The sequence below is a fragment of the Colobus angolensis genome, unplaced genomic scaffold, assembly GCF_000951035.1.
Source record: "Colobus angolensis palliatus isolate OR3802 unplaced genomic scaffold, Cang.pa_1.0 Scaffold201, whole genome shotgun sequence".
NCBI lineage: Eukaryota > Metazoa > Chordata > Mammalia > Primates > Cercopithecidae > Colobus > Colobus angolensis.
In genome coordinates, this window is record NW_012115167.1 from 1,941,369 (window position 1) to 1,956,351 (window position 14,983).

The following is a 14,983-nucleotide window of genomic DNA, read 5'->3' on the forward strand; positions in this document are numbered from 1 at the left end:
ATTTTTTATATTTTTAGTAGAGATGGGGTTTCACCATGTTGGCCAGGCTGGTCTTGAACTCCTGATCTCAAGTGATCTGCCCACCTTGGCCTCCCAAAATGGTGGGATTACAAGCATGAGCCACCATGTTTGGCCAGTTTTTCATCTTTATATTAAATGTAAACCCTATACTGCCCTTCAATGTTTGAGCAACCTAGCACAACCCAGAGGTCTGTAGCTTAGTGATGACAGAGACAGCCTTAGTATTCCCCTTAGCTTGACACAGCTTGACAGGCTTCTTCCTTACTGTAGGTCCCTGACGTCTTTTCTTAAAGCATTAATTTAAGAATACTTGAAATTATAAATTCTTTTCTTTCCCTTTGAGATAATACGTTTTCTATCAGCCAGTTGTGTAACTCAAGATGGACATTCCTCTGCAGGGTATTAATCATTGTGGGAGGTAGGAGCCTTAGTACCAAGTAGCAAACATAGATGGCATGATCACTTTGAACATCCTTTGGCACTTTTCTGCTGTCTTACCCCAGTGCTTTAAAACTCCCACCTTTTGTTTCACTGAAGTTTAGTTCAAACTCTCGTCCGTATTGCACTCGCCTCTCTCCTATTGCAATAGTCTCGAATAAAATCTTATGTTTTTAACTTGTCTGGTACTATTTCCCTTTAACAGTGATTGAGAGTAAAAGCTCTAGAGTCAGAATTGCCATAAATTCCTGACTTCATTTTACTACACAAGCCACATAACCTCACTAAACTTCAGTTTCTAGATGAATAAAATGGAGATAATGGGACTTGCAGCATCAGTAGATGTAAGGCACTTAGCATACTGCTTGGTGCATAGTAGGCACCTCATACAATTTAAGTCTTATTTCTTTGTACTGGTGAGTACATAAAAAAAGCTTGATGGCTCTTTTTTAAAATAGTAAACTATTAAAATACAATTCCATTTGTGTAATTATCAATATGTTCATTTTTGGGATATCAGCTTTGTAATGTGAAGCCTGTTTAGTTCTTGAAATAAAGACAAAAATGCATCAGACACAATGAAAGCAAGCAACCTGTTCCATATCTGATCCTGATGTGTCTAGTTGAATTAGGGCAGAGAGATCAATTACTTCTGAGGCCATGTTAAGAAATAGCATCTGTGGGAGAGAGAGACATACTGAAATATTTGTTTTCAGACAGCCTTGCAAGTTACTCCAACAAATGAAGAAAACTCTGTGCTGTTTATATTTTAAAGTTTAAAATATCTCTTACTGAGCCTATCCTAAAACCAAAAACTTAAACTAAAATTCAAATGCAGAATTTCCTCTTAATAGATACATTTTAAAGTGCAGATTATATGGTAAATACTCTATTGTCTTGAAGCTACATTATGAAACTGCCTAAATCCCTTAATTTTAAAGAAATGTGTATGAAATGATACATTTTCCAAGTTGAAACTGCTTTCTTTTTCTGGGGAGGGGGAATGGTAACCACAGTTGGGAACTACTATTTTCTGACTACATGTCACAGTAAATGTCTAGTCAAAACACTTCTCCATTCAATATATGCTCTGTCTGTAAAACTGCTTCTCCCCCTTCCTTTTCTCTCCAAAAGTAATCTGAGGTAAATTCACTTGAATTGCTATCTGACTTTTAACAATTTGTATTCTGTTTGGAGACCCTGCTTGCAATTCTAACTGACTTAGAAAGATAACAGTGATAATATGGATTCATGTGAAAGGTCAAAAGTTCTGCACTGATGTTCCATTCATAAATACAGATAACATAATAGTGTTTCTTGTGTTTTGGTCGAGTCATTACCTCCTACAGTCTCTTCACTATCATTATATTTCCTGTTAAAGGGGACTCATAACATTAGGTTTACAATTGACCTATGACAATGCCAGGGTTAGGGGTGCTGACCCCTGCTCCCCTGCACAGTCAGAAATTTGCGTAATTTTAATTTTTGACTCCAAAATCTTTACTAATATTCTATTGTTTACCAGAAGCCTTCCTGATAGCATAAACAATCGAGTAATACATATTTTGTTGTTCCATGTATTATACATACCGTATTCTTATAATAAAGTAAGCTAAAGAAAAGAAAATGTTAAGAAAATCATAAGGAAGAGAAAATATATTTACTATTTATTAAGTGGAAGTGGATCATCATGAAGGTCTTCATCGTCTTCACGTTGAGTATGCTGAGAAAGGAGGGGTTGGTCTTGCCATCTCAGGTATGGCAGAAGCAGCAGAAAATCTGCATATAAGTGGACCTGTGCAGTTCAAACCCATGTTGTTCAAAATCAAGTTTATCTTTTTAGAATGTTTGCTCTTATCTCCTCTTCCTGCTTGAAATAGTTTTATGTTTCAGGGAGGGGTTACAGGAAAAAGCAGAGCCTCCTCAACTGTGTGAATACAAATAAAAAGACATATTGTGGTTTATGATGTCTAGATGCCCACCTGAAGGGAAGGAAATTTAGGAGCAAAATAAAAAGATTAAAAATCTAAGTCAACTCAGAAATAAGATATGCCAATGATGAAGAAAGGATTTAAGTTGGAAAGTTAGTTATTATGGCCCCCAGTTGTACATATTTTATCCTAAGGCACCATTTGGTTTAATAAAATGTAGAACTGAGGCTGCTCTTAACCTATCAGTTTCTTAAGACTTAATTATAAAGGTTATGTTTTCAGAGGACAAAGGCATTATTCATTTGTCTGTGCTTGTCTTCCAGGTTTATCTTGCAGATTATGGACTTTCCTACAGATATTGTCCCAATGGGAACCACAAACAGTATCAGGAAAATCCCAGAAAAGGCCATAATGGGACAATAGAGTTTACCAGCTTGGATGCCCACAAGGGAGTAGGTGGGTTTCTTTTTTCTTTTTCTTATTTTTATTTCAGAAGAATGATTAGAGACAAGGTTAATGAGGCTGCATGAAATTACCTTTGCATAGTCAGTTTGAAGCATAAGAGCACTGGTGAAATTTTTTATCAAAAGTAGTGAATTCCTGTTATGCCAATGAATATTTCTTCTAACAGTGGAAAGAAATATAGAATATGACAAGTGATGAAGGAGCAAAAATGTGTCAGGTAAGCAAAACTTGCTGCTCATTTTGGCCAGAAAATCGCAGTTTGTATAGGTAAAACTTGGAGGTCAGCACTGAATGTTTATACTGAAGTGAATATTATAGATTTGGTAAAGTTGCACGTGGGCCAGGTGCAGTGGCTCACACCTATAATCCCAGCACTTTGGGAGGCTGAGGCAGGAGGATCGCTTGAGCCCAGGAGTTCAAGACCAGTTTGGGCAACATGGTGAAACCCCATCTCTACAAAAAAATACAAAAGGGTTGGCACTTGCCTGTGGTCCCAGCTGCTTGTGAGGCTGAGGTGGGAGGAGGATCAATTGAGCCAAGGAGGTTGAGGCTGCTGCAGTGAGCCATAATCACACCACTGCTCCCCAACCTAGGTGACAGAGCAAGACCCCTCAGAAAAAAAAAAAAAAAATTGCACATGTGGACAATTATTCCTGTTTTTCCATTGTACCTTTACCAAAGCTTTAAAAGATACCATCTCTCAACAATAAGGATATTTTTTCTGAAACTATAAAGTGTTAATTTGTGGAAATCTCTCCCAGTCGCCTTTCATATATCTTACTTACTTAAACTCACTTTGATGGTATTGGAAACACATTTGCAGGTAAATTACATACATAGTCCTTTTATTGGATATTGATTGTACTGCCTTGCATTCCAAGGCAGACTTAATTCAACAATTCCCTAATTAGTTAAAGTCATAACCTATGTCTTGTATTCATTTACCATTAATTAAACCTTAGCTGTTTATTACACTGCAGTCCAAATCCAATAGCCGACCCAGAAAGCCATGGAAAAGGAAGTAGGAGGTCAATATTGAAAATATATGGTGCCGAGTCCCACTGATGGTTGCTTTGTTCACAATCAATATGGTCAATGCAACTGTACTTTCTTAGTTGCTCTGTCAGCAAGACAAAAAGTCAATTCTAATGTTATGCTAGTGAAAAAAATGGTGATTATTGAAAAACTTTGGCTTTCAAAATTATATTCTTTGTAAACTTTGTTTACAAAGTATTTTCAAATATGCTAAACCGAACAAATAATTTTTAAACAGCTTTGAAAGGACCACGTTTTCACTAAAAGACAGTTAGATATTCGCAATTCTTAATGGTTGTTGAACTGCTACCCTAAACTGATGCTTTCTAACAAGTTTTAGTTGGTGAAAACAACTGTATATTATTGCCTTTTCTATTAAAAGGACCATTGACCATGTAATGTAGAGGGTCTTGATCATTTTGCAGAGCATTAAAACCCATACTAGCTTAAGGTAGGCCAATGCAAAAGTAAAACAAGTATAACTTCTTCCTTTCAGAAAGATTCATAGGCTGAATTTTCTGAAATGAAAAATATCTTTTATATTCCTGATCAAAGTAAAAAATGACTAGTTTTTTTTCAAGTATAGTTTGGTTAGAAAAGTAATGATCAGTAAGAAATTTTGCAGTGTTGTATGATTTTTCAGTATTCACATTGTTCATAAATTAGTGAGAATTTAAAGATAATATAGGACGTATCTTACATTAAGAAATGTGAGAATTAAGTACTCAAGAAATGTAAGAATTAAATGCTCATGAATAGTGGGGTTTTTTTCCAATCTAAAGTTCTTTCACTCTCAGTGAATTTTGTTTTTCATCTTTGCCGGATTTATTCTGTTATACCTAATAGAATTTTTAGGAACAGTACTTTTTTGATAATGGTATAACTGGAAATTCATCATACATGTTCTTAAGCATCGGTCCAGTTATATTAATAATGACACCAACTTATGTTTGAATCATTTATTTCAACTGGTAGTTCTAATACTGCTCTGATCTAGTTTTGAGTAGTGGAATTGCTAAGAAACCACTGTGATTGTGGAAGGAGAAGCGGAGTTGTTATGTGTTAGTATGGTCAGTGTTTGGACTGTGGTAAATCTGAAAGAGCTATTCAATTAATTTCTTTGCTTAGGGTGTCATTTTCATTGTGTTGTCTTCTTGAAAGATATGAACACATTTTCATTTTTTAGCCTACTTTTATTTTTTATTCCAAACTCTTAATACATGTTGAATATGTTGGTAAGATTTCACCACCCTCGGTCTTTGGGGAGAAGACTGAACTGAGAATGATCACAGAAATATGGTATTACATCCCTGGGAGGTATATTCAGGGAAGAACCTACATTAAATATCTTTGGGATTTGCTGAAAAGTTATATGATAGAATGGATATTCATTTTTATCAAAGGTTTCACCAGATTCCTATAAAATGGTAGATTTCCTTAATGTATTTTAAACAGGATTTACACTAAAATTCTAGGCATATTGATATATATATATATATATGTAGATACAGATATAAATATAGATATCCACATTATATATATGCACACATGTACACATATATACACACATATATAGATATATACACCCACATATTATTTGCTGACATTTTAATGTGAAGTTTTAGTCTGGGATATAAAACGGAAGGTATGATATCCTCAAATGTCTGAATACTGTTCACTCCTATATTTTACATTTAATTTTCAAAAGTAAAACATTTCAGTTAATGATTTTATTAGAAAATAAATGATCATTTAGCCATATCTAGAAACCAGAATAAACAATGCCATAAAGCCTATAGGAAAATGCAGGTCAGATTCATAAATACTCATGTGTTTACTTTCAATACAGCCACGATGTAGTTTAATCTTAGAAAAATCTTTTTTTCAGTCCAACTATGAGATCAAATACTGAGGAAAAATAGTGCAAAATAAAGTATAAAGAAAAAAAAAAAAAAAAAAAGAATCACTAGGATATAGAACTTATAGGTGCCAGAGCATTTGCCAAGTGTCAGGTCTATCTCTTGGTCAGTCCAAGAGAACTGAAGAGAAATACTCAAGCTTCAATGTAAAACTGACTTATGAGTTAGCCACTCGATAGAGACTACTATTAGCCTGATCAGATTATCTGTTCTGTGCTACTTTTTGTAGTAGGTTATTAAAAAACTCAAGCTAAATCTCATTTTTCTATGGATTGAGTTTTTATAATGAAGGAACTTGTATAAGCTGCCAATCAGCCATTGCATCTAAGCATTTTCTAATTCAAATTTACGTTAAGGAGGGTAGTTGAAAGGGAAAAAAAATTAGCTATTACGTTATTACAAACCAAAAGATATGCATGGAGATGTATAGAGATGGTTGGACACATGGATGAATGGATGGATAACTATTCCTAGAACTCCTATACGTCTGCATATCTGTATTTTTTTTTTAATGTGGTTATTCTTCCAAACTCAATTCTCTTGTGTGACCTAAAGGTATTTTGTAAGTGGCTAAAGTGCTTCATTTAATATAAAATTAGAGTAATATATGTTGGGCTTATTTTTTCTATTATTAATTTTTTTATTCTTTATAAAAACTAACATGTATAAACACTGACATATTTTGGGCTTATTGCCTGATATTTAAAGAGAATTATATTTGTGTCAAATATACTATTTTAAAATTTGTTACATTCTTAGTAATGTTAAAAAGCCATATTTGAATCAATGTGTGGTATAGATTTTTGTAGATTTTTCTACTCACTGAGGCATGCAGTCAATACCTAATTTCTCTAGAGATATACTGCATTTAACATATTGAGCTTTTTTAAATACTTCAGACCTGTGCATTGAGTCTATAATACCTATCTTAATTTGACATCTTTGATGACCATAAAATATATTTAAATTGTATTTTAAATGTCCATTTGTTTATCCAATATATTTAGTATCAAATAAATAAATATATTGAAATTTTTTTTTTTTTTTTTTTTTTTTTTTGCCAATTGCTATGATATGTGAAATCCAAGTCTTGTGTTATTTCTTTCATGGTTTCATTTCACTCTAATCTAGCACTCCAGCTTACAAAATGTATGTGAAATAAACTGAGAATGTATTTTCATGCTACCAAACTTGGGGAAATGACATGGTTTACACAATACTTATGTCTTGGCCTTTTGGTTGGGTTAAGAATACTTACATTGAACAAGTCTAAGATACATTTGCTCTATTGAATGACTTTTCCTAAGTTTCACACACACAAAACTAGGGCTTAAAATCTTAAAATTTAAAAGGTACTGAAAAAATAAGAGAGGCCTGGGTTTAATATTTTATCTGAAATATGACACATTACATCCTAATACTTCCTAATATCCTTTTTGAAATTGCAGTAAGCCATGATCACCATAAAATATTCTGGATCTTTATACACCAGAATTGACAAAATACTGAACTGCATAGGTTACCAGTTTGAAAACTAAGAATAAACTTTAAATTTGTTCTGCAGATAGTCACTATTCACTTTGTCAGATTGTTTCACTTATTCAGATGTTTTCAGCTTTCTTATTGTCTTTCTGAGCACATATATTAATATCTTGGGCATTTGAACTCTGCTTGATGCAGAAATATTCCAGTTCACTTTATTATTTCCTACTGAACCCTGTTTTTCTTCATACTCCATGTTAGTATAAGAAATAAAACGAAACAGAAAACACTTTAGGCAAATAAGGAGATAAATCTTGGAATTAATACTTAGACTTTTCTTTTTCTCTCACTTCCTCTTTCAGTCCATTTGGCGAATTGGGCTAGTTTTATTCCAGTTTGTCTTTAGACCAAGGACTAGTTCGCTAAGATAACTTATCTGTTCTTACAACAGTTCAGAAGGACCATTTGTCACTTTATAGTTAAATATTTTAACTAATCCTTCTTTATTGGAATGAAATAACTTAAAAGAAATAATTTCATGAAAGGATAGTAACATGAAAAATTTGGTCAGTGATGCAGCTTAGAAAACCGGATCTTCCACTTATTTATTCCTTGCCAAAACCACTATTTTTGTGTCAGTATGTGTTGGTGCTTTAAGTTTAAATGCCTGCTTCAAATACCTTCCTCACTATGGAAGTCGTGTGTTTAATGTTGTTTGATATTAAAACTAATGATGGAGGCAAAGTAATTATTATTTTTTGTTGTTTTTATTTTTTTCTGAGATGGAGTCTGTCTCTGTCACCCCGGCTGGAGCACAGTGGTGCTATCTCGGCTCACTGCAACCTCCACCTCCTGAATTCAAGCAGTTCTCCTGCTTCAGCCTCCTGTGTAGCTGGGATTACAGGTGTGTGCCACCATGCCCGGCTAATTTTTGTATTTTTAGTAGAGAGTGGTTTCGCCATGTTGGCCGGGCTAGTCTTGAACTCCTGACCTCAGGTGATCTGCCCACCTCAGCCTCCCAAAGTGCTGGGATTACAGGTATGAGCCACCATGCCCGGCAGCAAAGTAATTATAAGATTGAGCACAGGCTTTGGTTTTTGAAAGACTTGAATTTCATTGATGAGCTCTATTAATTTTTGCTCTGTGATATTGAGCAAATTATTTAACCTCTCTGAGTCTCCATATTGTTGTCAGTAGGACTAATACTTACTTTAAATTGTTTGAAACATTAGATGAAATAATAAGGTAGAGTGCCAGGCACAGTAGCAGCTCTCCATAAATCACGTCAATTGTTTTTATTTTAATTATGCATTCTACTATCAGCCATTTCTAAAATTTTCTTTCTAGTTAAATAGAATTTAAATCCCCACCTGTGCCTATTTCTTTCTAATTGTTTTTACTTTGGCAGTACTTTATAATTTAGAAATGTTGAACAATTGAGAATACCACAGGCTTTCAACAAAAAGAGTGATGTATATTACTCCATCTTATTAAGCTCAATATAAGTTAGATGCTATTGATAATATTTAGAAACTAGAGAAAGTTTAGAAATAACTAAATCGCATTACAATTCCAAAAAATGATAAGTAAACAGTTCATTTTAGGACATCTATATGAAAATATACTGTCAGTAATTACATTAATTACCAAATGCCACCGAAGAACCCTATGTATTACAATAAATTGTGCAAATACATGACTCAGAAACAAAACAATGCATAATGTATTTTCTATTCAAATGAATGAAAATATATTAAAAAGAAATATATTGCACAGTATCATCTGATTTTAGAGCTGAAAATGTAATATATTAGTGGCAGGGCAAGAATTGGATCTCATTCCTAGTCCAGAGCTCTATTTACTGCTTCACTTAACATGTTTTAAAATGAATTTGAAAATTGTATAATTAAAGAAGCAACTTTCAAATTAAATTTTTTTTATAGACACTAATAGTCTCTGACTATAATCAATTCTTTGTGTAAACTATACATGGACACATATATTTTAATATTGTCATCCAGAATATTTGTTTTTAATTAACAGGTATTAAAATTACTCCTCTGTACAGTAGATGGAAAGAAGACAATCATTGTCAAAGTCTAAGATTTTAACTTCACTAAACAAGTCAAACTTTTCAATTTGTTTTTCTGAGAGGGAATTTCAGGTAGAGAGGTATGTAGTTAGAAACATTTTTAATCCCTCAGTCTTCAGTGAGTGGAAAGGAAAGGGTGACTATTGGACGTAAACAGTGGTAAAACATTCACCTAACCGTAGTTATTAATACATATGTGCAGAAAAGAAAATAAAATATTGAAAAATGTGATAATGTATTTTAATTAGGTAAGACCAAACTATAATAGTGAAGTAAAGTTAACTCTCAAAGGGCTATTTCAAATGAAGACCAGTTTATGAAAGATTGGCTTCAGAAATCTAAATGACTTGTCATTACTTACAGCTTCATATCAATTAATCCCTCAGTTGGGGGGTAGGGGAAATGGCTAGGACGGTTCAATCTATTTTAATTCTGATTGTTTTTCCTCAAAGGGCCTCTTGTGTGTAGCTTATATCATCCAAACACGGTGCCAGAATATCATTTTTGAAAATTAGAGGATATGAATTTTTTTAAGTGATGGTAATCAGGAATTGCCATAATAGAAAGGGGACTTGTGAACACATCTGTACAAATGGAACCATTCCATTATTAATGGGAGATTTATTACTGAAGAAATCACTACAGAACAGTGTGGTAGAGATTGTGTTTTTATTTTAACATGAGAGCCAAGTCTTGCATTAGGACATTGTTGAAGCTTGTGCGGAAAGTAAATGGCACCCATGGGACTGTAGCATTCTGCTAGATTGAAGGGCCTTTAATAATCCAATACGCTAATAGCAGCTAGAATGTAAGAGCTGATCATGTCTTCTGCTTTTATAATAACTTATACATGGTAACCAAAAGTAGTTACAATGTGCTGGCATCATTGTTCTTAGTAGATTACTTTTTAAATTAAAAACTAAGTTCACTGAGTAACTTTTCAGAGTTTATTTCATGAAAGATAATAAAATAGGATACCTGTTTATAGCAGGTTTAACAGCCACTTACTGCTCTTAGGAGATTATATATCCCTACACAGATGAACATTCGAGTAATGACAGAAATGTAAATACCAGCCTATTGTTTTATAACAATTTTGAATGACTATAAAAATGAGTTTATTTTATGGGTATTTGCTAATGTTTTAATCATTATTTCAGTGTTTGTTAATAAATATCAGTTATATTTCATACATTTCCTAGGTTTCATTGTCCATCTTCTCATTAAGGTACTTACAAATATATATTAAATTATTAAATTAGTCTACAGCATTTAATAGCTTGATATAAATGATACAAGGGCCTGAAAATGTGCTTTTAATGTACTTTTTATGAAAAGCCATCTTATATTAAATTTTGAAAGCCTCTATTTTTCTCTCCCCCCAGCCTCCAATACTGTTGCCTCACTTTTATATAGATATGGGACCAGAATTTTAGCTTGCTGCTGCTTGTATCTAAAAATAATATTTGTAAAATTGTAGAACCCTGTATCCAAAGCAGGAGACATATTTTTATTATATTTTCATGTGATTGAAAAATCTTCAGAAAGACCCATTTTTTAATACTGCACACTAGATGGCAGTTTTGTCATATTCTTCCAACTTAAAATGCTGCTAGTGTGAGTGGAACAGGAAAGGCCATCAATGTTTAGTCTGCACTCAGAGGGTCTCTGCATGACCAATGCAGACCCTATGGACTTCCTGGAACATATGTTAGCAATTTAGCTGCAGACATTTATTTCTTTGTTTTACTGCTTGGCTCTTTGAGAAAGTGTTGGTGCTGGGTTATGGGTTGTCTGGATCATGTCAGAGGCCATGGGGATCAAGTTCATGTGACAGGCCAGACTAAGGAAAGATGAAGTTGGAGGAGGTGAGGAAACTGACCCTTACTTTCAACAGCAACCAGTCACTGCCTGTCTGTGGACAGGGGCCAAATGCTTGGGCGTTTAAGTTTTATTCCAGCTGAACAAATAAAACACTTTGCCTATTTGGCTTTTTCATATTTCATCAATAGTAGTTCACCCAAAGATTTCTCCATTTCTCAAGGACTTGCTTATCCCTCATCTTTCTCTCTAATGCTTACTCCTATAGCCCTGTCCAGACGAAGTGACGTTGAGATCCTTGGCTACTGCATGCTGCGGTGGTTGTGTGGGAAACTTCCCTGGGAACAGAGCCTGAAGGACCCTGTGGCTGTGCAGACTGCTAAAACAAAGTACAAATTTTCAAGCATTTCATCATGTACTGCAGCAGGTCTGAAGGGATACATTAAAGGGAGCGAAAAACATGGTGAAGATTGGCATTCTCCCAACATGACAACCAAAGCAAATTTCGTTAGTTTGAAAAATATGTTTTAAAAAACCAAACAACTATCACATAAAATCCATTAAGATAACCTTATAAAAAGACATGTACTTGAATTACAGTGCAAAATATAAAGTGAAATATCTGTTCCTTTACGTGGTATTTTCCAAAGCTTAGATTCTAGGTGGTAGTGTTTTCAAGGAAGAGTATTTTCAAATTAGCATTGTACAAGTATGCTGGATTAGTCTGAGCTGGGTATGATTGATATGAACTATGTAAAACAGCAACGTGAAAAGGAATAGGCTTATATTTTTCAAGTGAGAGCAACATACTTCTTATTTCTGTCTTGGAGGAAGTAAGTTTTCTTTCTTAAGAAGGAAAATTTTTACATGAGCTATTTACATGAGATAATTAGCATTGTACAAGTATGCTGGATTAGTCTGAGCTGGGTATGATTGATATTAACTATGTAAAACAGCAACGTGAAAAGGGACAAATAGGGCTTATATTTTTCAAGTGAGAGCAACATACTTATTTCTGTCTTGGAGGAAGTAAGTTTTCTTTCTTAAGAAGGAAAATTTTTACATGAGCTATTTACATGAGATAATCGTGTAGCCACATAAACATTTTTAATATTCTACATTCAGTTTTTATTACCTGGATTCGGCTAGCATAAAAATTAGGTCAGACTAAGAACAGAGTGTGTTACTGTTCTACAATTCTCTCTCTGATCAGGCATAAGAAAAAGTCAATTGCATAGAGCACAGAATAGCCAGTTTTTCATTATATACCAAGATATGCTTAACAGTAGTTATCCACAGGTAGCAAAAGCAGCAGCTAAGCTAAGTTTTAACTAGGACAATCTCAACAGAAGAGTACAAAGCTAGGGGAAAATTAACTGATTCAGAGAAATCTATCTTTAAATTCAGTGTGGCATCAGTTCTTAATAATGAGAAAGATTAGCCTGCAGATTCAGAAAAACATGTATTACATTTGTAAATACTGACACATATGAAATAATTCTCCACTCAGAATTTTGATCATCCTAGTCCCTTACCCAAAACTAAAACATATTTATATAACTCTATATTAGAACTAAATCAGTTATTTACTGCAGTGATTGATGTGTCCATATTAACTTTCATGTAGATTCAAAATATGGGTCAAGTCAAAACACAGTTTTTGTATTTAATTTTCCAACTCAGTTTACCTAATTACAATAATGTAACAAAGTAATGATGCTATTTTAAAAAACTAACATTTTAATTCTAATGATTGTATATTTGTTTTTTAATAAGACATATGACTTGCTTTAATTTTTTATCAATATGCATATATAGATACATTCATTGTAGGTATCTATATAATGAATATACCTATTTATGCATATTTGTGTATAATAGGATGTCATGTAAAATAAAATATAATACTAATACATCAAACGTAACTTCTGTTTACATTTTGTGGACTCCTCCATATGTTAGTATCTTCATTTTGACTTGACTAATAATATAAACCTATAGACTAGTAAAGCCAATATCATATTATGAAGTTTATAATTCAGATAAACCGTAGACATTTTCAAACTTGTTATAGTACATAATACATAATCATAATTTATTCAACTTGCTGAGAAGGTATGACACTGAAATTCCCCATAAGGGCGTGATTGTATATTCAGCCAAGACACTGTATTTCCCTTATGCCTTTTATTTTCCTGACATAGCATGCTACTGGATCAATGTGTGTATTGTTGCTACTGCCTATGCCAGAGGTGGTGACTCACTCACACATATAAATAATTTTAGTTGAATGTTTTTATAGGTTGTGTATTCCTTACTTGAAATGCTTGGGACCAGAAGTGTTTCAGAATTCAGATTTTTTTGAATTTTGGAATATTTGCATTATATTTACCAGTTGCGCATCCTGTAAACCTGTTTAATCACGGGACAGCATAAAATATTACCCAGTGGAGAACAATGCACATATATACTTCAGATACAATGTTTACATGAATTTTTATTGTTGTTTTTGAGAAAAAAAATCATGGTAAATATTACTACTTCTGTGTTTCTGCATATATAAACTTTGAGTTAAAGCATTTATAATTCCTATAATTCCATTTTGTTTAATATTGGGCTTAGAGAACAATACCACAAAGTGTGGTGCTTTGGCATGCTGAGACCTTTGAACTGAAAGAGACTGGATGGCCCCAGAAGCCACCTCAGAAGCCAAGTCTCTCTCTGACCTTCTCTTGCCCTCTTGTCTCCCATCCCTTCTCCTCCCAAGAAGAGAGTCATAGAAACCAGAATTCCTCTTTACCAAAGCAGGTTATAGAAACTAGAACCCCCGTACCCCAAGCAAGGCATTAAACCTAGAAAGGTCACCCTCTCCCTTCTCCCTTGAAGACCCTCATTCCAAAGGGGTCCTGCCCCATCCCCAGGAGGAATAAATGCTACACACATCAACAAGAATATGGACAGGCCTTGCTGGATCTCCCTGCCCCAGTTCAGTACCATTAGAACATACCCTTTTGTCCAGTCACATTCCTACACAGCTGTCTATTCTTCATCAAACCTAAGCATAAAGATAGACTTCCTTGGGTCTTTGGTCTTCATTTCTCAAGTTGTATCATATACAACTTTAATTAAATAAATTTGTTATACTTTCTCCTGTTAACCTGTCTTTTGTTATAGGAATGTTGGCTGCAACCCTTAGGGTGGGTGAGAAAAAAGATCACACCTTTCTGCCCCTACATTAGTCTAGGTTATTGATATAAAATTAGTTTATGGGCATTGAGGGTTCTCTACTTCTGCTTACTTTCCTATCCATTATAGTTGGATGTCAAAAAAAAAAAAGGACTGAAAGTCACAATTTTGGTAAGCTACCAACACAGAGTTAGAGTTTTGTTTTCTAGTCAAAATAGTCACAGGGTTGAAAACATGTTCATTGTGCATTACTTTATTTTGTTTTAGTCTATTGGATGAGCTTCCCCAGTCAGTGCTTAAATGGGCTCCTTCTGGAAGCAGTTGCTGTAAGTCAAATAATAACTTCAACCTTCTCTTTAAGATTTACAGGTCACCACATTTGTCATTCTCGTTTGGTAGCTTTTGCTTAACCCACCTGCTCTTATTCCCATCAGGGTGGAAAGGAGGGAACACTTCATGTTGCAAATAAGTTGCTAAAGAACACAATGTTTAGATCATCTTTAACATTAGAACACAAGAACCCCAAAAGAAGATATTGAGGTGGAAAATTGTAGGTTCTGCTTAGTCCATTTCTTTCTTTTTTTTTTTTTTTT

General features: G+C 33.9%; 1 protein-coding gene across 6 annotated transcripts in view; it reads left to right on the forward strand.

Annotated features, from left to right (window-relative positions):
• Window positions 1-14,983, forward strand: part of VRK2 (vaccinia related kinase 2) — a 104,896-nt gene that overhangs the window by 65,740 nt on the left and 24,173 nt on the right. For all 6 annotated transcript variants that reach the window (XM_011941808.1, XM_011941813.1, XM_011941811.1 and 3 more), the window contains 3 exons: window positions 2,714-2,846; window positions 11,473-11,593; window positions 14,658-14,716. In XM_011941808.1, the coding sequence (XP_011797198.1) occupies window positions 2,714-2,846; window positions 11,473-11,593; window positions 14,658-14,716 (313 nt within the window). The remainder of the gene's footprint in view (window positions 1-2,713; window positions 2,847-11,472; window positions 11,594-14,657; window positions 14,717-14,983) is intronic.